We start from the raw sequence: 27,831 nt of genomic DNA, 5'->3' as shown, positions 1-27,831 counted from the left end.
TAGGGGGCAGTGAGACATGTTTGCTTCGCACTGGGATGATATGCGATTCTGCACCTGTGTGTTATAATTGAGAGAACCTTTGAAAGGGAAGTAACGTTATCCTGTGTTACAGGTCAGTAAAGTGCAAAAATACACTGAATACCACAATATTGTTTTGTGACTTGCCTGTTGAAGTGAATGTAATGGTTTTGAACAATATAGTAATTGTATAACTTGGTACTAGACAGAAAACGCATGTCTAGTGTAAAAGGAAATTATGGCGGTGCATCCCTTTGTTCTCGAAAACAACGAATTCCTGAAAAAAAATGTAAAAGTCACTCCTGATAATATATTAAGGGTTTAGAGAATTTAATGTTGTAACTGTGATGTTTAAGAACTTTAATTGTTGTACTTTAAATGTTAGAAAAGCGGTTAGCATTTGGCTAGCTGCGGTTAGCCGTTTGCTAGCTCCGGTCAGTTTGTTGCTAGCTTCGGTTAGCGCTATGCTAGCTTGTTCAAACATTTTCCAATAATTACCATTCATGTCTGTTGAAATAGTCTTGTCTTTCTATTAGCCCTTACACTGGGTGAATGTATTTTTTTTTTTGCATAGGTATAAAGTAAACTTCTATTGAGTTATACCAGTCTTTAAAGGCTTTCATGTTTTGGAGTCTCCTATGGGGCCATAGTGGGGAACAGTCAACTAACGTAAACTCGTACATCGCCTTGGTCCTACAATAGCCCATATTTTAGCGCCCCAAAAAACGTAATACTTCCAGATCAACTGTAATGTCAATACCATTGTAAAGCACAATTTCTCCCCTTTCCAACTGAATCAACTACAATTGCATGACCTAAACGCTGCCCGTTTCTGCATAATTCAAGCAGGCAATGAGTCCCGTCGGGTCTTTAAAAAAAATGGCGGGTCGGGGAAGCGAAACTAATGCGTGATAGTGAGAAGGAGCGATGTCGTGTGGGAAAATTGCTTTTTTTTCATTCAATCTGTCCAACTTATCACCTTATCGGCTCTAAAATGTAAATAAAACACTATAAAGAGTTTATATAATGTGTCATTACATACCTATTTGAAGGTTTGTGCCGAATTTGAATCTGTTTTTTAGGGCGGTGCTAAAGTGATCTTAGAAGTAAACAGCGGCTTTGAGAATGATGATCGCATGCAATGATGACGAAAAAAATGACTAGGTATCCCCCCTTGTCACTGTCCATTTCTTGTTTTTAAAGGATGAGAGAAGTGCTACACCTGGTGGAGAGAGATTGTAAGACAGAAATAGTTGCTTTATGCGTGCTGTACGTTATGACATGACACGTCAAGATGTAACGGAGGGGCAGTTTTTTTCAACTTTTCTCCAATACTATAGAGCCATTACCATGTCGATCAACGCTTGAATAGAAACCTAGTTCACACCCCAGATTTTGACGTCAACACAGTCGCTACAGTCCCAGGAGTTTTCTTTGCAGCCTCGTTTGAATGTTGAGGTTGCGCACATTTGTATGGAATGGGGTGAGTTTACATTACATAATTATAACCTAAACAGGTGAATTAAAGTTAAGAGTAAATGTGTTTTGGGTATAAATGTAAAGAATTTGAGGATTTAGAATGTAATATTTTTTATGTGTAAATTGATGTATGTTTGATATGTGAATGAACTAATATGTCAGGGATTTATGAGACATTATTAAATACACTTTGAAGAAAACATTCAAATACGATGAAAAGACAGTTTTCACTTGAGAGAATGTTGAATAAAATACTTGAGAACCTTTGAAAGAGAAGCCATGTTCTCCTGTTTCAGAATTTATCCTGTGTTACATGAACTATTTTCTGCTGCACCCGTCCCAAAACTGGGAACTGTAACAATAGCAAAGACTAACAAGAGGATCTGAAACTATGACTAATACAATTAGCAAGTCAACATGCTTTGTGTAATAGCTAGTTTATTGGATCAAATCAGATCTAAGTGATTGATCAAAACATATGCATTCCTCTCATAACACGAAATCGAACTTGAAATTTAGCCACGCATGCTAGCTGCCGATAGCTTTCATGCTAGCTGCCGATAGCTTTCATGCTAGAATGCAGAGATAAAATGTCCTTTTGTTGCATGCTATCGATGGCTACGAGGTGTCATCAACAGTACATAGTCCTTACTTTGTGATCTAGCAAGCTTTTAGTTCAAAATATACATTAATGTCACTACTACACTATGCTCAGCTGGCTAAGCCAGCAGCTCATGCTAGCTAGTCCATTATCAAAACAAAAAATGCTCGGCTTCTTCTTGAAACGTTTTATTGGCAGACTACATCCAAAAAGGTGTATTGCCGCCACCTACTGGGTGAGGGTAAAACTGAGATACTTTAACAACAGCAAAAATATGTTAATAATTCAAATGAAACAAAAGTCAAGGTACTCCTTCACTTGGTCAAATGTACTCAGATCCTTACACAGGCTCTGGGGCCTGAGAGGTGGAAGCATCTTCAGACAGTATTCTACAAAGCTTCTGCCGTGAAATCCAGGAGATCCCAGAACCTTTTAGCCGCTTTCACAATTTCCAATTTCTTAGATGTTTTGTTCGTTTGTCCTGTACAATTAATCACTTGCACAATAAACAAAACAAAATCAACCTTCAGAATTAGTATTTCAGGATCTCTCAAATGACTGACATCCACAGACTGTTGGACATCATCCACTGCCATAGCTTCATCATCTGCTCGCTGCTTTGACAATTTTCACAGCTTCTGCATAGGACACCTCAACAGCCCTGATCGTTCCTACTTTGACCTCCTCCACCCTAACAGGGCACTACAGGAATAATTGCAACACTGTGCATCCTCACTGATTCAAACATGGCCAAACGTTTTACATTTCTGACATTGAAGTAAGTGGCTTTTGTACATAATCTCGCACCCCATATCTCATATATCCCAGCTTTATACAGGCCAGGAGAACTTCTTCATTAGTCTTTCTCCCTTCGTTTCCATTCACAGTGCGGGTTAAGCGACATAAATCAACTATTCTTGACATGTTCATGTTAAACTATGAAGCCTCCATATCCATGTGATACCGGTACCCTACTCCGAAAATCACAACATTACACTTCCGCAAATGTGTTTCCCAAAAAAACATCCTTTCTCATGAATCGTACTGCAACAAGGAATGGTGCATTATCATTCCGAGGCTTATCTTGATTTACAACTGTAGCCCTTTTACAATAGCTCCATTCGTATGTTTTAGTATTCCACGATCTTCACTCGGGGCCAACAGAATCAAGTATTACTTCTGCCATTGCTCTCCCACCTCCCTGGCGGATTTCCGTGCTGAAATTACCACCGAGCTATAGGAAATTACACAAAAATTACAATTACAATTAGCCCTGTGACACGTGCCCAAAGAACCCCTCTCTGCACTTCAGAAACTGCCTGAATAAACTAGGAGTTCATGAACAGCAGTTAAAGACCGCTGGGTCCAAATATCTGATGAAAAACTTTTTTTGTGGCCCATATGAAAATGATAAATTATGGAAATGACCCAGATAGGCAAATGAATCATAGCATAGACTGTAATGATGGCGAAAATGTCAATACAAAGTAGCTGATGAAAATATATCGATTCAGCCTATAAGAAAATGTAGGGGTACTGTTTAATATTAAAATGTGCAAATGTAGCTACATCATGTAAAATCAATTATTTTGGTTTTGGCATAGGATTTTGTCCATAGTTGTCTTGATCATTTTATGATAGTCAAATAAACAATGTATCAAATTATAATTGTCTTATTTAGTCTTTCCCCCTAAAAATCTCTAGAAAAATAAATACATTCTAAATACATTCTCTCTTGAAAAAAAAAAATGTTTTAATGTATAATAACCATTAGGTCAGGGGATTAGATAAACAATGTAATATAATCACATTGTTTAACAAATTAGATTAGCCTGTAGTTTTTGTTGAAAGTGAAACCCTCAAACTTTCCACAGAATTTTTAAAAAGTATTTATTTACAACACCACATCTGGAACAACAGAGCTTAAATAAAAAAGAAGCAAAATACACTTCATTCTTGATAAGAAAAGACACAAGAAGGCACTCAATAACACAGTTATCCTCTTACCACATGTTCTTTGATCTATGGTTACACATAAATTAAATTAAATGAAACCGTGACATGAGGATTGTATAGCAAGTAAGCAAGCTAACATTATTGAATGCTGCCGAATACGTTTGTTTTATCCAAAGACAAACCTGGATAAATAAATCTGACATAAAAACAAACACTAAGTCCAAAGAGCGGCACATTGATGATGTTTAGGCATGTGGTCCATAGCCCTGTTCTCTCCATAGCCTCATAGTCCAGAGATTACTGTTTGACCTAATGACTGGGAACTCGGGTGAAATTCATGCAGCGCCCCTGAACAAAACAAAAGGCAGTTCCTGTATTATTGACTTATTCCATTTAAACCTTTTACTTTAAGAGGTAAGTTATTGAGAACACATTCTCTTGTACAAATAGCGACCAGTTAGACTTAAATGTATCTACCTTATTCTAGATTTATCTGAAAATATACAGGATAGACCTTCCCTAACATATACTGTATTTCATTACAGTTGTAACATCTCCCCACCCCCACCTCCATATCAGCCTAATTCTCATGAACAATGGTACATGGTATTAAATTGTTCATGCCTCACAGCTTGCCTCTTCCGTAGACGGTGCAGACTGCTCAGACCTGCTCTCCACTGGTATGAAGATTAGAACAAGCAACCATGTCAAACCAGCTCTCCTCAATATTATACTGGTAGGGTATGTACCCATTAGTCTCCACCATATATGGATTTATGTATCTCAGATAAATGAGGTACATCAGATACAAAATGAGCTCATAAATGGAGTCCCTATATACATGACATAGCATGGAAATTGTTTTGACAACACTGCATAGAGTTGACATTTACAATAATTGATCATAATTGAACTCAATTGAGGCAGCCGGCTTTGACTGTAATGGGTAAGGAGGAGATGGCGAATGGGTCGGTGAGTTGTCACGACATCATTATTAGCCAATCAAACTAATCAAGCGTAAGAGCATTACTGGCTGAACAGACAGCCACTCCCATTCTGTCAAGAAGGGAGCCACCATCATGAGCCCAGTCAGATAAGAGCAGGTACCAGCCCCCCTAAAACCATCCACCAGAAATCACAGCTAATATATCATCAAATACGTTTTAGGGAGTGTTTGCTTAAAACAGCAGACAATTGTGTACCTATGCCTTGATTCATAGGCTATATTGACAATTTATCCAAGAAATAGAAAATTCAGTACAGCAATTTACAACAGTAAATTCACATTAACACCAATTACAGAGGGTACCCACCCCCACCTTTCTCAGTAAAAAGATCATGGCCAGCCTCACCCACCTCTGTTAATGAGAGGGCAATGTACGCCCAGTCCAGCGTCTTAATGAACGTGTAGTGCAGTACACCAACACAGTGTGACAGAGTACACAAACACAGTGTGACAGACAGGGAGGTTAAGAGGACAGAGGTCATACGCTGTCCCTCGTTTGTTCCATCCCTCTGCCCCCCCAATCCTCGTTTACGTCCAGCCCTGCTCTGCTCGTTATCTTGTAGTGAGCTGTGACATGCCAGAGGCCTCACAGAGAATAATGGTGCTAATAGGCATTAGGGGGTCAGAGTCTCACAAACATAGACATCCATCCCTACTCTCTTCATCACTCATCTATAGGATCTCTCCATCCCCCATCCCATATGGGTATGGGGGGGGACAGTTAATGGCTAAAGTACCATCACTCATCTATAAGATCCCTCCATCCCCCATCCCATATGGGTATGGGGGGACAGTTAATGGCTAAAGCTGTCACCTCCTCTCAGTGGACAGAGTGGTAACTGACCTGTCATGTCCTGCCTCTCCCTTACTGCCCCTCATCCCCTCTCCGCTGATGAGCCTGTCTGCTTGGACCACTAATGAGCTAGACAAAGTTACTAACGTGTGAACTGGGCAGCATTGACTAAGCAGAAGAGAGATAGTTAAGTATGTCTCTTTCTCCCTTTCTTTCTTTGTTCATGAGTTTGTTGCAATCGGGGTTAGGGTCAATTCCATTTTCAGTCAATTTACGAAAACAATTCAGAAAGTAAACTGATTGAGTACATTATACAAGGGGGTGCCTTACCCTGTCCTGTGCTGTTGGTCTCAGGACAGCAACTCGATCATACTGTCGCCTGAGTAACGGCACCAGCGCATCAAAACGCCCCTAACAACAAAACAAACGATGATAAGAGTCAACCTGTTGGTTTAATATACAAAACCAGTTACTGACAGCCATTGTCAATGTGGCTCTGAAAGCATGGTGACTTACCTTGATGGGTGTGTACCATTTGGACTGTTCTGGGGTGTGATAAGTAGGGGGTGGTCTCTGAGGCATTGGTTTTCTAATGATCGGTTCTTCCACCTCCTCCTCCACCATTGTGACCACCGCATTCTTGGCTTTCTCGAGCCGTGCACCTTCCTCTGTGGAGCCTTTCTCACCCCAACGAACCTAAGACACAGTTTACAGCAGGTTATTTCACATTTTATACAGTTTATATTCATTTAGCACAACATAACCATTCAGAACTTTAGAGTAACTAACACCACTCAAAATAAAGTGACGCAGTTTGCTGTCAAGATATAGTACAGCCCAAATAGAAACATTTATTATAGTTCAATGGGGTAATACTCATTCAGACATACACTGTATCACAATTCCAGTGGGTCAGAAGTTGACGTACACTAAGTTGACTGACTTTAAACAGCTTGGAAAAGTCCAGAAAATAATGTCATGGCTTTAGAAGCTTCTGATAGGCTAATTTAAATCATTTGAGTCAATTGGAGGTGTACCTGTGGCTGTATTTCAAGGCCTACCTTCAAACTCTGTGCCTCTTTGCTTGACATCATGGGAAAATCAAAACAAATCAGCCAAGACCTTAGAAAAAAAAATGTAGACCTCCACAAGGCTGGTTCATCCTTCGGAGCAATTTCCAAACACCTGAAGGTACCACGTTCATCTGTACAAACAATAGTACGCAAGTATAATCTTTGTTTGGAGGAAAAGGGAGGTTTGCAAGCCAAAGAACACCATCCCAACCTTGAAGCACGGGGATGGCAGCATCATGTTGTGGTGGTGCTTTGCTGCAGGAGGTACTGGTGCACTTCACAAAATAGATGGCATCATGAGGGAGGAAAATTATGTGGATATATTGAAGCAACATCTCAAGACATCAGGAAGTTAAAGCTTGGTCGCAAATGGGTCTTCCAAATAGACAATTACCCCAAGCATACTTCCAAAGTTGTGGCAAAATGGCTTATGGACAACAAAGTCAAGGTATTGGAGTGGCCATCACAAAGCCCTGGCCTCAATCCTATAAAAAAAATTGTGGGCAGAACTGAAAAAGCGTGTGCGAGCATGGAGGCCAACAAAAATTACTAAGTTACAACAGCTCTGTCAGGAGGAATGGGCCAAAATTCACCCACATTTTTGTGGGAAGCTTGTTGAAGGCTACCCAAAACGTTCGACCCAAGTTAAACCATTTCAAGGCAATGCTACCAAATACTAATTGAGTGTATGTAAACTTCTGACCCACTGGGAATGTGATGAAAGAAATAAAAGTTGAAATAAATCATTCTCTACTATTATTCTGACATTTCACATTCTTAAAATAAAGTGGTGACCTAAGATGGAATTTTTACTAGGGTTAAATGTCAGGAATTGTGGAAAAACTGAGTTTAAATGTATGTTGCTATGGTGTATGTAAACTTCCAACTTCAACTGTACCTCCATGCGTTTCATTCCTCCGATACCTCTTCCCCCATAGTATGATGCATCCACCATGGGCCACTTCCTCTTGGGTAGAGGGTCCACCTCTGGTTCCTGTAGTGGAGGAGGGAGTTTGGGGCGTTAAAGTTACTCTACAATGGTGTGACGAACACTTGGCACTTCTAAGAACATAGAATCTAAGCACTCACAGGTACTGGAGGAGGCGGGAGAGGAGGAGGGGGGCGACGGGGAGGGGGGTCCTTGATCACCTGTAGCATGTACAGTAGAAAACAGTCAGCAGTTATACAACAATGAATTACTATGTACTGACATCTCAATCTACAACTGTATTAACTCATACTCTCTCCCTGCCTTACTACCGGAAAATACAGTCGGTCCTGGAGGACTCACAATAGTGCAGCAGAGCGGCCAGAACCACCACAGCAGAGGCAGAGCCAGCAGCAGGAGTAGAACTAAGATCAGGACCAGCACCACTGTCCCATCAGACTGTAACAGGAGACAATGTAAAACAAAGCAGCCCACGAAACAGACTTTATCAGATGATGTGCGACTTCATATCTAACGCTATATCACAGACTTCCTCAGACTAGACTTTGGTGGACTCTATGTAAGTAGAATGAGGCCGTTTTGTTCTGAGTGTTGGTGTGACCTGTGACACCGATACTCACACAAGTTGTAGCGTAGATAGTGAATGGGCTTGAGATGTAGGACTGTCCGTTGTTCAAGCTGATCAGCACATCTATCGATCTATCGTGAGGGAAAAGAAAATCCAGCACAATTCTATATTATTGCTTCGCGCATGTGTGTGTGTGTGTGTGTCTGTGTGTGTGTGTGTGTGGTGTCGGTGTGTGTGGTGTCGGTGTGTGAGAGAGACAGAAAGAGGGAGGGCGAGAGAGAGAGATACTAACAAAGTAGGTCAAACTTCATTTAAGTATCGGTCTGGCAGACCAACTCTTGAAATGCCAAGGCACTGTGCCACAGCAAATAGGCATGCTGGTGGACAGGGTAAAAACAAACACAGGGTCACAAAGTCTAACATATCATATCTTCCTCTAAGCTGTTTGGTGTGTCTCACCACTACACATCGGTTCAGCCTATTCGGTCACATTTTATGAAGAAACCAGGCAGTCCCGTAATGGATTAGGGATGAACAGCTGCCATTCTCCAGTTACCACCAGGCTTTCATTATATTTTTATATCATTTGAAGTTGTTTCCTTTGCTTTTATAAAGCGATGAACACCTGTTACCCGTCGAACCCACTAGCCACCCTGAATGGAAGTGTGTGTAGTCGCTGACTGTGGAGAGTCTGGGTTGCTGTGTGGTTCAGCTCTCACGGCAACCAACCAACAGCATGACATTCCTTTGATCTGACCAACTGCGCGCGCTCAGTAGCTCACTGGCCATTTATGGATAGAGGAAGTTCGAAGAGGAGAGAACTGAGTGCAGCACTTACTGTCCGACTTCATGCAGCACTGGTGCTGGACACAACAAATAGCCATCCTGCACCACATTGGGCCTCTCATCTGGGGGGGAGGGGAGAGAGAGAGAGCGCACTGGGTGAGCTCAATGCCCTCTCAGTGAAGAGACTTTGTGTGTTGTGTTCTATATTAAGCAATAAGACAGATACCAGCTCCATGTACTCCGCTAGCTGCCTAATGTTCCCTGACCCTACTAAATAAGACACTGTTCTGTTCTCTCTGAAACACAACATTCACTCCAAGCCCTCAGTACTTCATTAGCGTGGTTACTTCATGGGGACATTTAGTAGACTAGCATCCTGAGCAACAGGATTGAAGTGCACTGTTGGGTGTACAGCTACAAAACAACGGTGGCATCTGGTAAACAGGAATGAATGTAGTATGAACACGCGCTATGGGGGGGTTATTGTCAATCTGCAGTCTTACAGTAGGTAGGTGTGTCAATGTTGGAATGCAGAATGTGATGCATTATGGAGCTTGGGGTATACTAACTGTATGTCTTCTGGTTGACAGTGAGAACGCAGATCACTCCATCCTGGCTCCTGCCACGGGTAAAGTCATATCCTCTCAGGACGATGTTGAAAGATTCTACAATTTTATAGAGGGGCATAAAGTCAGGATGATTTTCAGGCACAAACAAATAACAGTGTTACCCAATAATAGTATTGGTATCGGTATATCAACAAACTCGAGCTTTGCAACGTACCATTTACGCAAACACTAGTGGGCTCTATCCTGAATATTTCTGTGCAGGACTGCTTCAAAATCTGTGAAAAATAGAAATAATGATAACGTTAATGACAAGGTATGTGTCTTAACGTTTATTTCTAGGTATTGTTGTATGTAATTATTCTGACCGAATTCACAATGCTTTTGAGTGCACGAAATCCAGCCAGCACTGGGAACACTTGGTCTTTGCTGTCTGCAATGTCAACAAGCTGTGGGTACAAGAGGAAAGCATATGATATCACACAACATCGGAAAGATTGTCTTCCCACATCTACGTACAACATAGCACTCTCTCTCCCACATTGTCTGAACACTACTCTCTCTCTCTGTTTTCTGTACATCTACGTACAACATAGCACTCTCTCTCCCACATTGTCTGAACACTACTCTCTCTGTTTTCTGTACATCTACGTACAACACTCTCTCTCCCACATTGTCTGAACACTACTCTCTCTGTTTTCTGTACATCTACGTACAACACTCTCTCTCCCACATTGTCTGAACACTACTCTCTCTGTTTTCTGTACATCTACGTACAACACTCTCTCTCCCACATTGTCTGAACACTACTCTCTCTGTTTTCTGTACATCTACGTACAACACTCTCTCTTCCACATTGTCTGAACACTACTCTCTCTGTTTTCTGTACATCTACGTACAACACTCTCTCTCCCACATTGTCTGAACACTACTCTCTGTTTTCTGTACATCTACGTACAACACTCTCTTCCACATTGTCTGAACACTACTCTCTCTGTTTTCTGTACATCTACGTACAACACTCTCTCTTCCACATTGTCTGAACACTACTCTCTCGGTTTTCTGTACATCTACGTACAACACTCTCTCTTCCACATTGTCTGAACACTACTCTCTCCCTCTGTTTTCTGTCCATCTACAAGACAGCCTTTTTCTCCCTCTGTTGATGTTTCCCCGGTCTGGTTTCAAAGGCTGATCTAATGTAATGTAACCATAAGAGGAAGCAGGCTGGCACGATCCAATTAGATGATTAGAGTACAACTAAACTTCCTGTCCAGACTGCTAACGCTCTCTAAGACAGGCAGACGATCAAGTCATAAAACAGGTACGCTCATTTTTCTTCCAATTTTATGGTACCCATCAGTAGCTCCAGTATGGATTCACTTTGGCAGTGTTCAGAGATTTCAATGTAAACAAAATAGTGTATTACAGTGTGTGCATTTCACGTGTGCTTATGCAGCCTTCAATTGATAGAAAGGCGAGAGCACTGCACGAAACAGATCCCTAAAAACACTCACCTGGCTCTCATCAAAGTCTTTCACACCAACACAGTACACCCGAGCACCAAACTCCCTGGCGGTGTTTGCCTTCAACAAAGAGAGAGGAAAATAGCTGTGTACCAGTCAGAGGTCAAAGCACTTCCAGCAAGTAGTATTTTGTTACTCATCACTGTTTGGTATAATGGTATTACCTCCTTTACGGTCAGTTCATAAGGATAGACTTCCAGTTTCCCATCAGTCAGAGCTATGATAATACTGGATGACCGTGTGACCTGGGCCTTCATCTGCTCTGAGGCCTACATAGGGGAAGCCATGTTATAATGTCCAACAACAACAAAAATATAGAATAGATTCCAATAGAAAATGCTTACCGACTTCATGCCTTCGTGCATGTATGTTTCACCAGCCGGTCTGATTTTGCTTAACTTTTTCAAGCCTTCATCTATTTCATATCTACAAAGAGATTCTATCTGAGAAATTATGTTAATTGCCTGATGTGTGTGTGAGTGTGTGAGAGAGAGAAAGAGAGAGAGGAGGGAGAAAGAGAGGAGAGAAAGAAAGAGAGAGAGAGATGCTTAGTACTGTGACAAGTGAGAGAGTGTGTGTGTCTGTACCTGTCTCCAGTTAGTGGTAGAATCACCTCTGCTTTAGATGAGAAAACTACGTAGGAAACTCTCATCCTAGGGCTAAAACAAACCGAAAGACACCAAGGAATGGGATCAAACACCAACAAGTTACTGGTCATTTTGGATTTAAAAGACTTCACTTACAGTAGGCCAACTTATCCCTCCCTACACCCTTTGGAGCTAACCCTTTTCTCTCCTAAATTACAATTATGCACAGTTGTTACCACAACCAGCTGTTTCAGACAACTGTTCTGGAGTTAAATTTAGTACCCCACTATTAAGTTAAAATAATCCCACAAACTGTATCCAAGTGTTCGGTGGAGCTCCATTTGATCAAATGACTATTGGCTACTGCTTGAAAAGGATTGCCACACTTTCACATGAGTGTGTTAACTACTAACTTGATTCCTCACTGTGTAAATATCATGTCCTTGGTAAATCATTATTTGACTAAAAGGGGCCCATTCTTCTGTTTCATGATTCAGATTGTAAAGTTAGCCATAGTATTGATGAACAGTGATGTATAGTGTTCAAGACAAGTTGCTCATTTCACCTTGTACACAGAGCTTAGAACCTGAGAGTATGACTTTATTCACTTACCTCACAAAGCGGTTGGTGAGCTGCTCCACAAACTCATAGATCTCTCCCCAGTTATCATGCACACTCCCAGACCTGTAAAGCAGTCAGAAACACTCCCTGAACCAGAACCAAACAATCCCTTACAAGGACTAGACAGACTGAAATAGAACTCGAGTCATTTAAATTCTATTTACAGGAGTATTTTACATACAAAGCGTGATAAGAAAACGCTTGACTAGTGCAATTTGACACCTGATAGATTCTATAGAATCGTTTTGATTCAAGTTACGTTACCATATCAATTACATCTTGCATTTAGTCTGTAGGCTATAACGTTACTTACCTGTCTAAAACAAAATAAATATCAAAAGCTCCATGGCAAGATGCCTCTTCGGTATTACAAAAGAATGTGTTTAGGCCTATAAGAAAGGTAAGCAGGAGTGCAGTCCACTGTTCGTTGATGATCATTGCCTTGATAAAAAAAAGATTTCCTCATTGAGTTTGCACATCGTACTGTACCACTGACTAGAGTAGACTACCTCACATGCGCTTTCTTCGTCTGGATGAAACGGGACTCGAGACTGATTCCTGATTTTCCAACGATAAAATCGAAAATAAACTAACATCACATTTACGCGGCATGTTACTGTGTGTCTTTGTAAATACTATGTATCGTCCTTGCCACTTGTGGGTAACCTATTTAATTTTCTGAATTGAGAGAATAAAATGATTTGGGGCGTGTCTCTTTAGAGAATTACGGCTGATACTGTGACAGTACCGTTTCATCTGAAGTGGGCATGCGCAATAGAGTCGAACAAGCGCGCCTTTGAACCCTATTGCACCCTAGTCTCACGGAGGTTCCCAAACTCTTCCTGGACCCTTCCCTCCTGCGCGCACGTTTTGGTTTGAGCTCTAGCGTTACACAATTGATTCAAATAACCAACTCATCGACAAGCTTTGATTATTGAATCAGCTGTGCAGTGCTAGGGCAAAACCAAAATGTGCACATAGGGGGGGACGCGAGGACCGAGTCTGGGAATCCCTGTAACTACACCACCAGCACAGTGGGCGGGGAGACAGCAGGTGACACAATATGTTGTTAAATATGAATATGTATACTATTTCAGTTCGACAACCAAACTTTATTGGGGTTTGACATACAATGAATTATAGCCAAAACCATAGAAAAACGTGGATTTGACTTTTAATTAAGCAGACTGGAATAAAAAATATTGTTTTGTTTGAAAACTTAAATTCGACAGATTCTGGTATCCTTGTCATTGTGGACGTGACAAAAAAATGTGGAATTTGCTCAATAGGCTACTGTGTGGAGTGAATTCCAGCACTGTAAACCCATCAATGAGCCAAGGTTTATCTGTCGCCCGAGGAGGATACAGAAAAGTGCATCACTCCATTTACTCGACACACACTCGCGTTTATCGTGTGGCCGCGGGGCATGCTTGCACACCAGAACATGACCCGCCGTCACCTAAATCCACTATATTTTGTCCCTATTTACCAAATGTCATGAATTCAATATCCAATTGAAATTGGCTTCTACTGTACATGCACTGTCTGGCCCCTGATACCCATGACCTCTTTAGACTGTCCATCCATGCACCGACACTTTCTGATTGTCCGAGATCATTAATGTCACCCATCTAACAAGAGGATAAAGGAGGGGCGGAGAATTGTCAAATCTCGTTGTGCAGATTAGATTAGACTATAAAACCAGCTCCTCCAGTCGACCAGCCCCATGGCATGTATTGGTGGGCATCTACAAGGCACAATACACTGTATAATACAAGCAGGGATAGTGCAAATAAGAGAAGCGCAGATCTTACCACCAGTCAGCTGTTTGCAATGGTAAGTATTGTTTTGGATTTAGAGCGTTTTTACACACGTTTTTGGCGGTCATTATTCAAACAAATGATTTATTCTTAATTGTCAGCCTAATGATATGAATTCGGATGTTATCTGGTTCTCAGGAGATCCTGGAGGCGAGGGCGGCGCAAATTGCGCAACGATGGATAACTGACATTTTTACCCGCGTCCACACCACCTGCGACGTTCCCGAACACGCAGTTTTTGGACCATGTGAGCTGAATCACACCTCTGTTTATGACAGCATCGCCTTCATCGCTCTCAAGTCTATGGACAGAAGATCAGCACCATACATTTTAAGGGTGAGAACATGCACTGAAATCCATGCGCCCTAAACGATTGTGTTCCAAACGATTGGCTGGGGGCAGGTTCTCATGCCCGAATAAATGTCTAAAATTGCATCGAAACTTTCAGTTGGCAAAATGCTGTGCTTGACATGTTTTTGTAAGACCGGTTTCTGTTTGGCTACACAGGTGGACACCTCAGCGCACAAAATGCCCACTGACGGCCCGATGTGGCTGCGGCTCGTCCAGTCAGCCCGGAGCAGCGAGGAACAGAACCTAGAGGCCTATGTGAAGAACGGACAACTGTTCTTTAGAGCCCTCAGGACGATCCAGACGGATGAGGAGCTTTTGGTGTGGTATGGGAAAGACCTTGCCAAGCTTCTTCTACTGAACCCACTGCAGATGCAAAGCAAAGGTATACATACTCTATGAATGTGTATTACAATATATAGATATATATTATTCATAGCCATTTTTATGATTTAACTATTGACTCCAATTGAATATTAAACATTAAAACTAGATTTCCTCAATATGTTTGTAAAATTCAAAGAGTATTGGCAAAGGTTTATGTCACGCAATATTGGCAGAATAATGTGATATTAATCCATATTCATCTTTATAACCAGGTGCTGGTCCATACACATGTACAAACTGCAACCAGGGCTTTGAGTCTGAGTTCCCCTTCCTGGCACATTGGAGATTCCTTTGCACACAGAGACAACCAAACAGCCACACCACCAAACCTGGTCAAGACAACACCAACCATGTGAAACCTGACTCCCTTCCCGTTCCTGCCTTCAAACGGAGCCATCCAGAAACAAGTCCACAGGATGGAAAACCTGCAACAAACTTCCACAATCTAGCCAGGGATATGGAGAATAACAGTAATAAGACAGGCTTGTCTGGTACCAGGTGGGCAGGGAGCGCCCTCAAAAGGAAACACACGGAGGAGAGTTGGAATGGCCCACAGCCGCGAGTCATAAAGCAGGAACCACTGGAGAGAGGTTACTGTACTTTGAACATGAACCAACAACCTAGCCCAGTCACCTGTCACCTGCCCACCAATATAATAAGGAGCACCTTTACTAAAGACAGAACCGCTCAACTAAAACCACAACTGAAGACCTCAGGGCCAGAAGACATTAGATCCAACCCACAGAACCAGAGCATTCAGCCCGGAAGTGGCTCAGCAGTGGAGCAGAGTGACTCAAAGAAGAAGACTCTGAAAGACACTCTGTCTCGATCTCCATCCCGCTCTGAGGAAACCTCCACTGACTCTCCTCCTGTCACCTCTGCCTTCAATCAAGTCTCTGTCTCGGAGAACAGGAGAAGTGCGTTCTCCCAGCCCCCACGCTCTGTTCCACTTCCCCAGACTACCCCCCGGCCTGAGAGGGCTAAAATCTCCATTACCACTCCCTCTACTGCCCTCCACAGACCTGTGCTGGTCCAGGGTGTTTTGAAACAGAGGCACCCTCTCTATAGCCCAGCAGCTCTCTGGCCCTGGACCCCAGGGAGACCCCTGCAGGTTCCGATCCCCCCCTCCCCGGTACTCCTGTCCCCTTCCGTCTCACGACTCTCGCCCCTCTGCCTGCCGGCTCAGAACTGGTGTGCCAAATGCAACATTTCCTTCCGCCTGACTTCAGACCTGGTGCAGCATATGAGGTCTCACCACAAGAGGGCGCTTGATGCCACAGGATCTGCGTGTGGGGTGAAACAACAGCAGCACAGGGAGAGGGAAGAGAGGCTCAAGTGTTCCATCTGCAGCGAGGTCTTCAGACAACGTCATCACCTTGCACGTCACTTGACCTCTCATACATGAGTTCAGATCATTAGTAAGGTATAATATTCATATTGATAAAGATACTAATGGGGAACTAATTCAACACATTAAATAACTATTATGTAATTATTATAATGTACATTAACAATGCAATGACATTTTATTTGAAACATGAATGAGTCTGCTTACATGCAAAGCATCATTTTCCCCCTTAGAAAGTTTAGATTTTCCTCTCAATTCAGTCAAATGTGACATTTTTTGTATGTTATTTATTTTCTTATTCTTTTACAATAAATTATTATTATTTTTTACAATATTACAATATTTTCGGTGTGGATGTGACTTGATTGTAAGCTTAGTTGTGAACACTAGATGGCACTACAGAGACATTTAGAGGGACAGAACAAACAAACAAAAACACCCTTAAATGTTCTTTATTTTCTTCTCAAATAAAAAATATACCTCTTATTTCACATAAGAACTTAACGTAGAGTACCCTGATAAGTAGCACATTGGGATGGGCAAACAATAAACAAATATACACAATAAAAAAAGAAAGAGTAAAAAAAGAACTAACATAAAACATTAATAAAAAGTAATAGCTGTAAGGTAAACCAACGCATGACAAAATGGACAAAAAAATAGCGTTAACTATTCACCGCTGGGTATTCAGTCATGTTCATATTCCTTTCACCAAAGATGAGATGATTTTTGAGGTTTTGTTTTTTGTATCTTTAAAGATTCATCACATACATGTTAAGTAATTCATTCCTAACATATGCAAAACACACTATTTATTAAGAACAATAACAGAAAAGAAATAGATTACATTCTAAGAAGACGGAGCAAGCCAACCAGCAACAAGCTCATTTACACTATAGAAAGACTGCTTCAGAAGAGCATAGAAAATGATCCATAACCATTACGACCCATTGGTATAAAATAAGAACTGTAAATACTGTGTGGGTAGACACGTTACAAATGAATCATCTGTCAATGTACGGTGCGAGAGGCAAGATCTTCAGTTCTTCAGCCATAGAGGGAGGCATCCTTTCTCTTTCTCCCATCTTTCTCTGCTCTTTCGAGTGCCCGTCGACCATGAGCCTCTTTAGCTGGGTTAAAATAATCACCCAGACCAGTGTCCCACTCATGACCGTCACTCACCGATGCTCTCTATGCAAAAGGGATGACCTGCAACATAGGACACATAATACAATGCTTTGAAATACAACCAGTGCACCATGTATGAGCGCAAAATCCACACCAGGAACCGACTTGCCTAGTTAAATAAAGGTTCAGAATCCAAGTGTAAAGTTAGGTAAAAAAATGAAGTCAAGTTACACACCTGAGAGACCTGCGACTGTCCTTCTCCATGTGGTTCTCAGGACCTTCGCTCTCATAGGAGGCCAAATGCAGCTCTGCAGAAGAGACAAAAAAAACATGACTATCCCCGAAGCCAATGCTATAAGATACAGTACTGATTATAGTAGGTTTTTCATAGGAGAGTGGACTTTCATCAACCGTTCATATTCTGTATCCTTTACTTAGACAGTACAGAATCTGAAAGGGAGGAGATACAACAGGAACTGTGGACAACAGTGGGGAGTACACACGTGCAAACAGTCAGGGTCACGTGTGGGTACCATTAGACCACAGGCGCTGCACATTTCGTACAGTTCTAAATAATTGACACGTTAAATGTAATATATCTGTGGACAACACTCACCATCCTCGGTGAAGACTGGCGTGGTGACGAGGTACTGGAGAATCTTCCTGTCTCTCTCGAAGGGACACGTCACCTGGCGCCACACTAGGAACTCACTGACCTGCTTCGCCAAATCCCACAGTTTCTATAGAGAAACAGGAAATGAAAATTCATTGAAATTAAAAATAAATCGACAACCATGTGTTTTTCACCTGCTACTTAAACACTAAAGGCCAATTTCTTCGACCCAGGTTGTTCTAGTCTAAAAAGCTATTGCAATGGAGATTCACCACTGAACATGCTTCTTGGTCGAGGGAAACCAGTTCATACAGTAATAGTCTTGTCATGATTAGCAATAATGCGTGTACTGTACATTACTCAGACTCACTTCAAAGTTGACATGACCGTTGGATAGCCGGCTGGCACATCCTTCATTGAGGAAGTAGATGTCCTTGATGAGAAGGCTGAAGAATGGAATGACTATCTTCTCCTGGTTGCTGTGTGCTGTGATGGATCTCTGGGTGGCTCCTCGCAGGGCAGTACGGTAGTTGCTGAAGTTACTGGAGGGGTCCATTTGGTGCTCCAGTATGTCAAACTTGTCTGTGTTGACTTTGCTCCAGGTCTTCTTCAGCCGAGACACAGGACTCATGTTCATCCCGGCTGTGGAGAGAGGAGAGCAGGGGTTAGGGATCAATTTCATTTCAAACGAACTGAAATTCCAATTCTAAGCATTCTATTGTAGAATTGAAAAAGAAGAAAACCATTCTAGAGCCCTGTATTGTAACTTACTGATGATGGCCATGAGGGAGTTGAAGTTGCCGATGTTGAAACACTCTCTGGCCACGTCTATGAAGAACTCCAAGGCCCGAGCTCTATGCTTCTTCTTTACTGGCTGGAAGGAAGAAAAACACAAAACCATTGGAAATGTGTGAGAAGGAAAGGATAACAGAAACAAGGGAGAGAGAATTACAGTAGACGGGGAGAGAATTACAGTAGACGGGGAGAGAATTACAGTAGACGGGGAGAGAATTACAGTAGATGGGGAGAGAATTACAGTAGACGGGGAGAGAATTACAGTAGACGGGGAGAGAATTACAGTAGACGGGGAGAGAATTACAGTAGACGGGGAGAGAGAGACAGTAGACGGGGAGAGAATTACAGTAGACGGGGAGAGAATTACAGTAGACGGGGAGAGAATTACAGTAGACGGGGAGAGAATTACAGTAGACGGGGAGAGAATTACAGTAGATGGGGAGAGAATTACAGTAGACGGGGAGAGAATTACAGTAGACGGGGAGAGAATTACAGTAGACGGGGAGAGAGAGACAGTAGACGGGGAGAGAATTACAGTAGACGGGGAGAGAATTACAGTAGACGGGGAGAGAATTACAGTAGACGGGGAGAGAATTACAGTAGACGGGGAGAGAATTACAGTAGACGGGGAGAGAATTACAGTAGACGGAGAGAGAGAGAAATAAGGTCGACGGAGAGAGAATTACAGTAGACGGGGAGAGAATTACAGTAGGCGGGGAGAGAGAGACAGAGAGAGAAAGCGGGAGACAGAAAGTGAGAAAGAAGGAGAGCACTCACCATACAGATTTCAGTGGCCACCAGGTAGCTGAGTCTGTTGAACCAAGCTACATAGGCCTCCAGGTTAGTGGTCTTGCGTTTTCTAAGAAACTCTGAGGGGAAAGACAGGTCAAGGTTACTTTAATAAATGATTGTCTAGTATGATATCCATGATGGATATATAAGGTAGTGGACAATGTTATGTGGAAGGTAGTGGACAATGTTATGTGGAAGGTAGTGGACAATGTTATGTGGCAGGTAGTGGACAATGTTATGTGGAAGGTAGTGGACAATGTTATGTGGCAGGTAGTGGACAATGTTATGTGGAAGGTAGTGGACAATGTTATGTGGAAGGTAGTGGACAATGTTATGTGGCAGGTAGTGGACAATGTTATGTGGAAGGTAGTGGACAATGTTATGTGGAAGGTAGTGGACAATGTTATGTGGAAGGTAGTGGACAATGTTATGTGGCAGGTAGTGGACAATGTTATGTGGAAGGTAGTGGACAATGTTATGTGGAAGGTAGTGGACAATGTTATGTGGAAGGTAGTGGACAATGTTATGTGGAAGGTAGTGGACAATGTTATGTGGAAGGTAGTGGACAATGTTATGTGGAAGGTAGTGGACAATGTTATGTGGAAGGTAGTGGACAATGTTTGGTGGAAGGTAGTGGACAATGTTATGTGGAAGGTAGTGGACAATGTTATGTGGCCTACCTTATGGTTGTCCAGGGGATCTTTTACACCAAAGGCTTGGATGAACTCTTCTGGTCCGATAAAACTCAATCTGTCCTAGAATTGGAAACGTAAGAATTTCTAACAGTACGGTACTTTAATTGATCGATCACAGGTAGTTCTAAATCAACAGTAAACAAACTGGCCATTCAGTTTGAACTTCTCTGAACACCAACATATTATGAATACAGTATACAGTACGGTCTACAGTATGTGCTCTCCTCACCAGTTCAATGTGCGTGAGCTGCTGGGCGAGAATAAAAGCATCGTCACTGATGCTCAGTACGTCACTCCTTTGTCCGTTGTGCTGTTTGGTCTTCAGAGCAGCGGGTCTCTCGGCTGCGGAGGCATTGAGTGTGGCGATAGCCTCCTCATACTGACCCAGGGCCGCCAACCTTCGGATTAACCGCTGAGTCATCTGCTGCATGGCCCTCCACGAGTACTGATGTAAAACAACATCGAGCCAGAGATCAATCTATGCATTGTATACAAGTGAATAGTTTATTTCCAAAATGCTATATCCACACATTTTTCACAGGTTTTTTTTCTCCATCAGAAATGATTGCTTATGGGTACCTTCATGTGTGTGTAAAATATAACTATTTATAGATTTTAGATGTGTATGAAAATGTTATTTTTGTGTGCAAAATGCTATATATCCATTGTTTATGTTCATGTCCTGTATATTTGACTGTGATCTGTGGTTGTCTCACCTAGCGATCTTAAGATGGATGCACTAACTGTAAGTCGCTCTGCATAACAGCATCTGCTAAATGACTAAAATGGCAAATGTTTCACCTCCAAAATCTCATACTACTCATTTTAAATATTGAGGTCACAAATGTATCATTTGAAAATGCTAGTTATTTGATACTCGTTACTTATTTCTCTGCGAGTGAGTGAGGGGGATATATAGCATTTAGAAAAAAACATGATTATTTGTCTATCTGAAATGAAACCATCAAGTGATAGATTTTAAACAAATACATTGATGTCATTGAACATGCCATGATTGGATAGTGAAAAAACACACCACTGACTTTCATAATTTATTTTAAACAATAAAAGCTCATTTACGTTTTACATTCACCTTTCTGAAAATGGATTTTTTTTTTACCTTTATTTTACTAGGCAAGTCAGTTAAGAACAAATTCTTATTTTCAATGATGGCCTAGGAACAGTGGGTTAACTGCCTGTTCAGGGGCAGAATGACAGATTTTGTACCTTGTCAGCTCGGGGATTTGAACCTGCAACCTTTCGGTTACTAGTCCAATGCTCTAACCACTAGGCTGCCGCCCCATTAAAAAGATCGGAAACAATCTTTTTAAGTACTGATATTAGAAAACATCAAGAGAGAGAGAAACCCATATCAATGTATATTTGTGTCTGTGCTGATATAACGAGGAGGGCGCTGAGTTCATTATCGAAGTCTGCAACTTGTGAATTTGTTGTGGGTGTGTATTCTCACCTCCTACGCCATCCACGCCGATATAAAACATATGAGCCATCTAACAGGCAACACATATTATAACGACGAGTGAACATAATAACACACCTAATGAAAAGACTAACAGCACAAGGCAACATGAACTCAGTAGCTCAATATGTGATAAATAAAGGTGTCTGATGTCAAACGCAACCATAGTTGGTCAAATGAAATGTCTGGTGCCATGTCGAGGGTACTAAGGGTACTGACCTCATCTCCTCTGGCCAGATGATGGCTCATCTCTTTCAGGCAGCGCATCATCCTCTCATCTCTGAAGTCATAGGGAAATGTCTCCGTCCACTCTGTCAGCAGCTGCACGATCTTCGGAGCGACGTCTCGTATTCTGATCTAAAGACAGCAAGGAGAAAGACATGCCAGGGTTAGACAGACTGTAAAGAGGGGATGTCCACTCATGGTTGTTTAGAACTAGTGTGTGTGTGTGTGGGTACATCTCTGTTTGTGTGTGTGTGTGTGCATCTCTGTTTGTGTGTGTGTGTGTGTGTGTGTGTGCATCTCTGTTTGTGTCTGTGTGTGTGTGGGGGGGTGGGTGCATCTCTGTTTGTGTGTGTGTGTGTGCATCTCTGTTTGTGTGTGTGTGTGTGTGTGTGTGGGTGGGAGGGTGAGTGCATCTGTGTGTGTGTGTGTGGGTGCGTCTCTGTTTGTGTGTGTGTGTGGATGGGTGGGTGGGTGCATCTCTGTTTGTATGTGTGTGTGTTAGCTACCTTATCAAGCAGCAGGTCTCCAGATCTATGCTGCTCCACACACAGGTGACACACCCGAGACATGAGCTCATACGGGTTGAGGAAGAGGCGGGAACTCAGCAGGAAGGTGAAGACGTACGACCTCTGATGGAGAACAAAAAAAAAGATAGTTAACATCAACTCATGTTGTCGTCAACCCAACACGATATGGCACATTTCCCACTGTTCAATGGTCATTTCAGTTAATGATACATTCTGAGTGAGTCTACCCATTTGTTCTTCAAGAATATAACGCATGGACAAAGTACACAACCCGAAATATAACCGTAGCCTATTTGGCATAACAGTTTGTATTACTGCCTTGTTTATGTTTTTTCTGTTGTCATTAGAGTCCCCCTGAGAGAGCATGTTGGACCAGAGATAACAACATACGTCAGAGTAGTAGTCCACTGTACAGTATACACATTTGTTCTTGAAGAATATAGCACTTAAGCCTTATGAGCTTAATTGTCTTCCCCTTTCATAACCCCAAAAATGTTTGTATGATTCCATTGTTTATGTTTTTGTTGGACTAGAGATAAGACTCACGTCAGGGTAGTAGTCTACTGTGGGAACTAAGTGTTGTATTAGGGCCTCCAGGGAGCCTGAAACAAGACTGTTGTCATGGTAGCACATGTCCCCGTAGCTCGCTTCCATGGGCTGGTGGTATTTGTGGAGATTGTCGTTGTTGTAAGGGCTGAACTTGCCAGCGTATGGTGTCGTAGGAGGCATATTGACCTGGTAAAGAGATTGGAAATGTAAAAACTATGTCAAATCTTTGTTCTTCCCTTAAACTCATAACTAAACACTTTATTTTTCATGGTTTCAACTGAATGTTATTTCCCCCAAGAAAGAGAGAGTGTGTGTGTGTGCGCGCATGTGCACACTTGTGTTTAAGTGTGTGTAACAGGGAGAAAATATATATATTTTTTAATGGAATAATTTATGTAATAACTACTGGCAGTGTGTGATAAGTTACCCTAATGGTGTTAACCCACTACTGCTGATTCCATGCTGGTATAAGCCTGACTATGCCACTGTCTCATGTCCTTACTACTGCTGATTCTACTACATTCTGGTATAAGCCTGACTATGCCTCTGTCTCATGTCCTTACTACTGCTGATTCTACTACATTCTGGTATAAGCCTGACTATGCCACTGTCTCATGTCCTTACTACTGCTGATTCTACTACATGCTGGTATAAGCCTGACTATGCCTCTGTCTCATGTCCTTACTACTGCTGATTCTACTACATTCTGGTATAAGCCTGACTATGCCACTGTCTCATGTCCTTACTACTGCTGATTCTACTACATGCTGGTATAAGCCTGTTTATGCCACTGTCTCATGTCCTTACTACTGCTGATTCTACTACATGCTGGTATAAGCCTGTTTATGCCACTGTCTCATGTCCTTACTACTGCTGATTCTACTACATTCTGGTATAAGCCTGTTTATGCCACTGTCTCATGTCCTTACTACTGCTGATTCTACTACATGCTGGTATAAGCCTGTTTATGCCACTGTCTCATGTCCTTACTACTGCTGATTCTACTACATGCTGGTATAAGCCTGACTATGCCACTGTCTCATGTCCTTACTACTGCTGATTCTACTACATGCTGGTATAAGCCTGTTTATGCCACTTTATTCTTTAGTCTGGACAGACAGAGAGGCCGCATTAATGATGGTGACCTGCTACAACAGGAGCTGATGATCTACCCCGAGATAGATGTTTTCAAGCAATCACCAACCAGCATTACTACAACATGTACCCCCCCCCCCCCCTCAGTAAAGCTCGGGCCTACTAAAGCCTTCTACATTTGAATGAAAGTGACATTCTCTGACTGACCAACAGGCTGACACTACACCACAGCCTGACGGGGGGGATGAAAATGGATCATAAGGGTTAAGTGGAAACATATAAGAACCTCATCTATCTGATAGAGAAGCAACTATACCAGAGTTATGAAATAAAACAGCTATACTATGCTGTATCCATCTTGGATATATAAGGGTGGATGCTGTTTATAAGACAGAAGGAATAATAAACCTCATGTCCCACCCTGTTTTGCCTGTTCCATAACCTAGAAAAAAAAGAACTGAACATCTGATAGAGAAGCAAATACGGTCATAAAATAAGATGGGTGTTGTTTCTAAGAAATCTCATTCCCACACATATCCCACCCTGTTTGTCTGTTCCCCAGTCTACTGTAACCATCTAACTGTAGCCCAGACAGGGTAAACACAGCCCAACCCACACCCCCTGGCACAGTTTATTACTCTTGACTCATGCACTCTTATTATGAGAATAGAACTCTGCTGGGTTGAACCCCACTCAGTCATAACACTGGTGAGTAATGAAGGCTAATGCATGCCAGACAAGTAGTTATATAGACCATGGTGCAGACTAGAGCAAAAACAATAACACAGTTAAGGTCTATTTAAAGTTTCACATCACATTAAATTCTATCCGATATGAGTGTCTGGGATTGCTAAAGGTGATTATGGAAATATTTTGTTGTTGGTAAAAGTTAAGATCTGTCATCATTAAGTAAAGGTTAAGATCTGCCGTCATTAAATTGTTTTTGCCTTCACTCAAAGCGCAACCCTCGAAGCCCTGTCATTTATAGGTCAAATGCATTACATAACACTTTTGTTTTGAACGTTTCACATTCCCAGAATGTTTCCTTGTTACAAATAATCAGGCTCACAGTGAACATACAGATCTTAACATACAGTTCGCTACAGCAGGAACATAATCCTGCTGCAACAGGAAATGTGAATTATTATGTGGATTATAATTCATGAACATTTTTACAATTTTCGTTAGGGCATTTTAAAGTGGAAATTACAAACTTTAGAAGCCGTTATAAACAATGAATACACTACAAATTCACAGAAACAAAAAAGAGTGATCAAATTAAGATCCTACATCTGTATTGTGATCAACTTACCCCAACTGGGAAAAAAAATCGAATTGTAACAGTATAAACACTATTTGTATCTAATAAAAAAGATTCCACGTTTTTGGAAAATAAAAGCAGATGAAAGACAAAAATCCTTCAAAAAAATATCCTTGGAAATAAGTGCAAAATGCACACAAATAATAACGATCAGTGTTTTCGGAACATGAAATTCCTATTCGTAAAGTCCATCCATTGTGTCTGCACGATCCTTTGAATGAGAAGTCATTAGAAACCGCGACCACGACCAGCCGTATTCAAATGACTTTCAGAAAGCCGCGAAACACAGCCTATAAGAGGCTTAGAGGCGGATACTTCTTCATGGAAGTAAGCCAATCACAGGGAAGGACCTGAAAAATCAAAATATTAGAGCAATCTCATTGGTCAGTTTTCCATCCATCGATTGTCTTTGAATGACATTGGATCATACTGTTCCATGATAATATTTTGTGAAGAGGGAAAAGGAAAATCTAATTTGCTGGAGAAAGTGTGGAAAGGCATATGGCCAGGATGCTTGCACTCCAACGGCGGTGGTACAACAGACTGTGTGAAACGTATGTCTAAATTAGGAGAAAACATTGCAAACTTTGCAGTTTTTATATTTCAAAATACATTAAAGTAAGAATTTAAAAAACTGTACAGTCATATGCAATTAAAACACATGTTGGGACCAAGCGACAATCTCACAATTTCGACAAGTGTAACTGATTATTAGTAACAATTTATAATAAAAGTATAAACTCTATATAAACTATTAATTAACCATTTCTAAACTACTTTTAGACCCTATTCATTTGACTAAAGTATCAGTAATAAATGTTTTTTAAAAAGGTAGAGCAATTGGACATAAATCAATTAAAATGCCAAATGAGCAATATGTACCATGGCCAATGAAAGTTCATGAATGGAACTTCAGAAACAAACATGCATTCATGTTTCCTGATAGCTACAGGTGTTTTAGTACCAGTGATGCACTTCCGTGAACAGTGGGTGTTCTCTTATGTAACAGTCATATTACATAAACAGTATTTGATGATATACAGAGAATAGAGAGTGGGCACCCCAGGTTGTGGGTGGTATTCATTTACAGCAGTACATACCCCTCTCAATCATAGTCTTACTCACATCATTGTCCATGCAGGAATATCCAACGCCTGCGACGCCTATAGGCTACATTCTCTCATTATACTGCACCCACACCCACGCCAGCCACCTGACAACGCTGCTCGCTGGGGAAGGCTTCCAGCTAGGCTTGAGCTTGGCCAGGGCCCTGGTGGAGTCTTTTAGATTGGATTCCTCCCACGGTGCTAGGGCACAGGGGCCCACTGCTTCCCTCACAGAGTGGCAGCGCAAGCGGACTGACACACAAACACAAACACACACACGTATGTACACAGGCACACACTGCCCAACACACACACTGACAGCACAAGCTAGCGGACCGACTCCTGCCTGCCATAAACACTTAGCTTGAACTTCCACCCACACACCCCTCTCTAACCACTCAGCTGAAACCCAGGCAGGACTCATGGCACTCCTTCATTCTATTGCTGATGATGCTTGATGTTGAGTTATGTGATAATGAAGAGGACGGGAGAGGGAGATGTTGTTCACTGTGTTGAGTTAGTTTAAAATAAAACCAGAGTGGTTGTTTACTTTGTTTAGCACACAAGACGGTGGTGTTTGGTTGTTTTATAAGTCTAATCTCATTAGATTTGACAGTCATATCAGTAATACCATCGAATGCATTACTATTTACCTGTGTAAACCTAACGCCATGGCACGGTGGTACCAACATAACACCAACTCTCATCGCATTGTTCATTTTTACCACATTGTGTTGTTAACCTTATGGCCTAATAACATGTGTACAACATTCTTATTGGGTGGTGTTGGTGTGTTATTGTCTAAGTGAGATTACAGACGGACCGCTGTGTGAGATCAGAGGAGAGACTGGCTGAGGGAGAGGAGGGTAAAGAGGGGAGAGAGGGTGGGGACAGGGAAATATGGGGAGCGGTGACTATCTGACTCACAGACCTTCCAGTAAGTCCTGTAGTCTCCCGTTATGAGTCAGCAGCTGCCATGATGGCTCCCCTTTGACCCGACTGGGTCCAACATCGGGACTTTCTCTGTTAGACAACTTAGACTTAACGACCCCGCAAAGTATTCTGTCTGCAGC

The 27,831-nt window shown here is 41.8% G+C and overlaps 3 protein-coding genes across 4 annotated transcripts; 1 reads left to right on the top strand and 2 right to left on the bottom strand.

Moving 5' to 3' along the window:
* Positions 1-17,019, top strand: prdm8a (PR/SET domain 8a). Of its 2 annotated transcripts, none has more exons than XM_020458595.2 (4): positions 1-112; positions 14,488-14,685; positions 14,857-15,082; positions 15,297-17,019. In XM_020458595.2, the coding sequence occupies exons 2-4, from the start codon at positions 14,653-14,655 to the stop codon at positions 16,487-16,489; spliced, it is 1,452 nt and encodes a 483-aa protein (XP_020314184.2). In that variant the 5' UTR covers positions 1-112; positions 14,488-14,652; the 3' UTR covers positions 16,490-17,019. The 2 variants fall into 2 exon arrangements, with proteins under 2 accessions (XP_020314184.2, XP_020314185.2); XM_020458596.2 differs by lacking the exon at positions 1-112 and adding an exon at positions 13,685-14,365.
* antxr2b (ANTXR cell adhesion molecule 2b) lies at positions 3,972-13,430 on the bottom strand. Its single transcript, XM_020458149.2, has 17 exons — positions 12,843-13,430; positions 12,521-12,592; positions 11,909-11,980; positions 11,666-11,747; positions 11,486-11,590; positions 11,313-11,381; positions 10,164-10,244; positions 10,013-10,073; positions 9,799-9,894; positions 9,282-9,351; positions 8,496-8,574; positions 8,218-8,313; positions 8,016-8,075; positions 7,825-7,920; positions 6,370-6,549; positions 6,184-6,264; positions 3,972-4,402 (listed from the first exon to the last, which is right to left on the bottom strand). Exons 1-17 carry the CDS (start codon positions 12,965-12,967, stop codon positions 4,364-4,366), a joined length of 1,464 nt encoding a protein of 487 aa, XP_020313738.1. The 5' UTR covers positions 12,968-13,430; the 3' UTR covers positions 3,972-4,363.
* Positions 16,869-27,001, bottom strand: rasgef1bb (RasGEF domain family, member 1Bb). Its single transcript, XM_031802775.1, has 12 exons — positions 26,778-27,001; positions 23,234-23,422; positions 22,667-22,789; positions 22,155-22,292; positions 20,685-20,900; positions 20,441-20,515; positions 19,746-19,835; positions 18,945-19,047; positions 18,544-18,815; positions 18,177-18,300; positions 17,796-17,868; positions 16,869-17,641 (listed from the first exon to the last, which is right to left on the bottom strand). Exons 1-12 carry the CDS (start codon positions 26,787-26,789, stop codon positions 17,611-17,613), a joined length of 1,446 nt encoding a protein of 481 aa, XP_031658635.1. The 5' UTR covers positions 26,790-27,001; the 3' UTR covers positions 16,869-17,610.
* Positions 27,002-27,831: the final 830 nt, after the last annotated feature.

The sequence above is a fragment of the Oncorhynchus kisutch genome, linkage group LG23 (genome assembly GCF_002021735.2).
Source record: "Oncorhynchus kisutch isolate 150728-3 linkage group LG23, Okis_V2, whole genome shotgun sequence".
Taxonomy (NCBI): Eukaryota; Metazoa; Chordata; class Actinopteri; order Salmoniformes; family Salmonidae; genus Oncorhynchus; species Oncorhynchus kisutch.
The sequence above is the reverse complement of the archived record's forward strand: the minus strand, read 5'-3'. Positions and strand labels throughout refer to the sequence as shown.

Bases quoted from the DNA above. Each gene is read 5' to 3' on its own strand.
- prdm8a (XM_020458596.2), top strand. From the start codon at position 14,261: ATGTATTGGTGGGCATCTACAAGGCACAATACACTGTATAATACAAGC. The intron at 14,686-14,856 runs GTGAGAACATGC...TTGGCTACACAG, and splicing joins CAGCACCATACATTTTAAGG to GTGGACACCTCAGCGCACAA. The intron at 15,083-15,296 runs GTATACATACTC...CTTTATAACCAG, and splicing joins ACTGCAGATGCAAAGCAAAG to GTGCTGGTCCATACACATGT.
- antxr2b (XM_020458149.2), bottom strand. From the start codon at position 12,967: ATGATCATCAACGAACAGTGGACTGCACTCCTGCTTACCTTTCTTATA. The intron at 7,921-8,015 runs GTGAGTGCTTAG...CCTCCACTACAG, and splicing joins TCCCGCCTCCTCCAGTACCT to GAACCAGAGGTGGACCCTCT. The intron at 6,550-7,824 runs GTACAGTTGAAG...ACTGTGTCTTAG, and splicing joins GAGGAATGAAACGCATGGAG to GTTCGTTGGGGTGAGAAAGG.
- rasgef1bb (XM_031802775.1), bottom strand. The intron at 22,790-23,233 runs GTGAGTCTTATC...GTTCTCCATCAG, and splicing joins CAGTAGACTACTACCCTGAC to AGGTCGTACGTCTTCACCTT. The intron at 17,869-18,176 runs GTGAGTGTTGTC...TCTCTTCTGCAG, and splicing joins GCCAGTCTTCACCGAGGATG to AGCTGCATTTGGCCTCCTAT.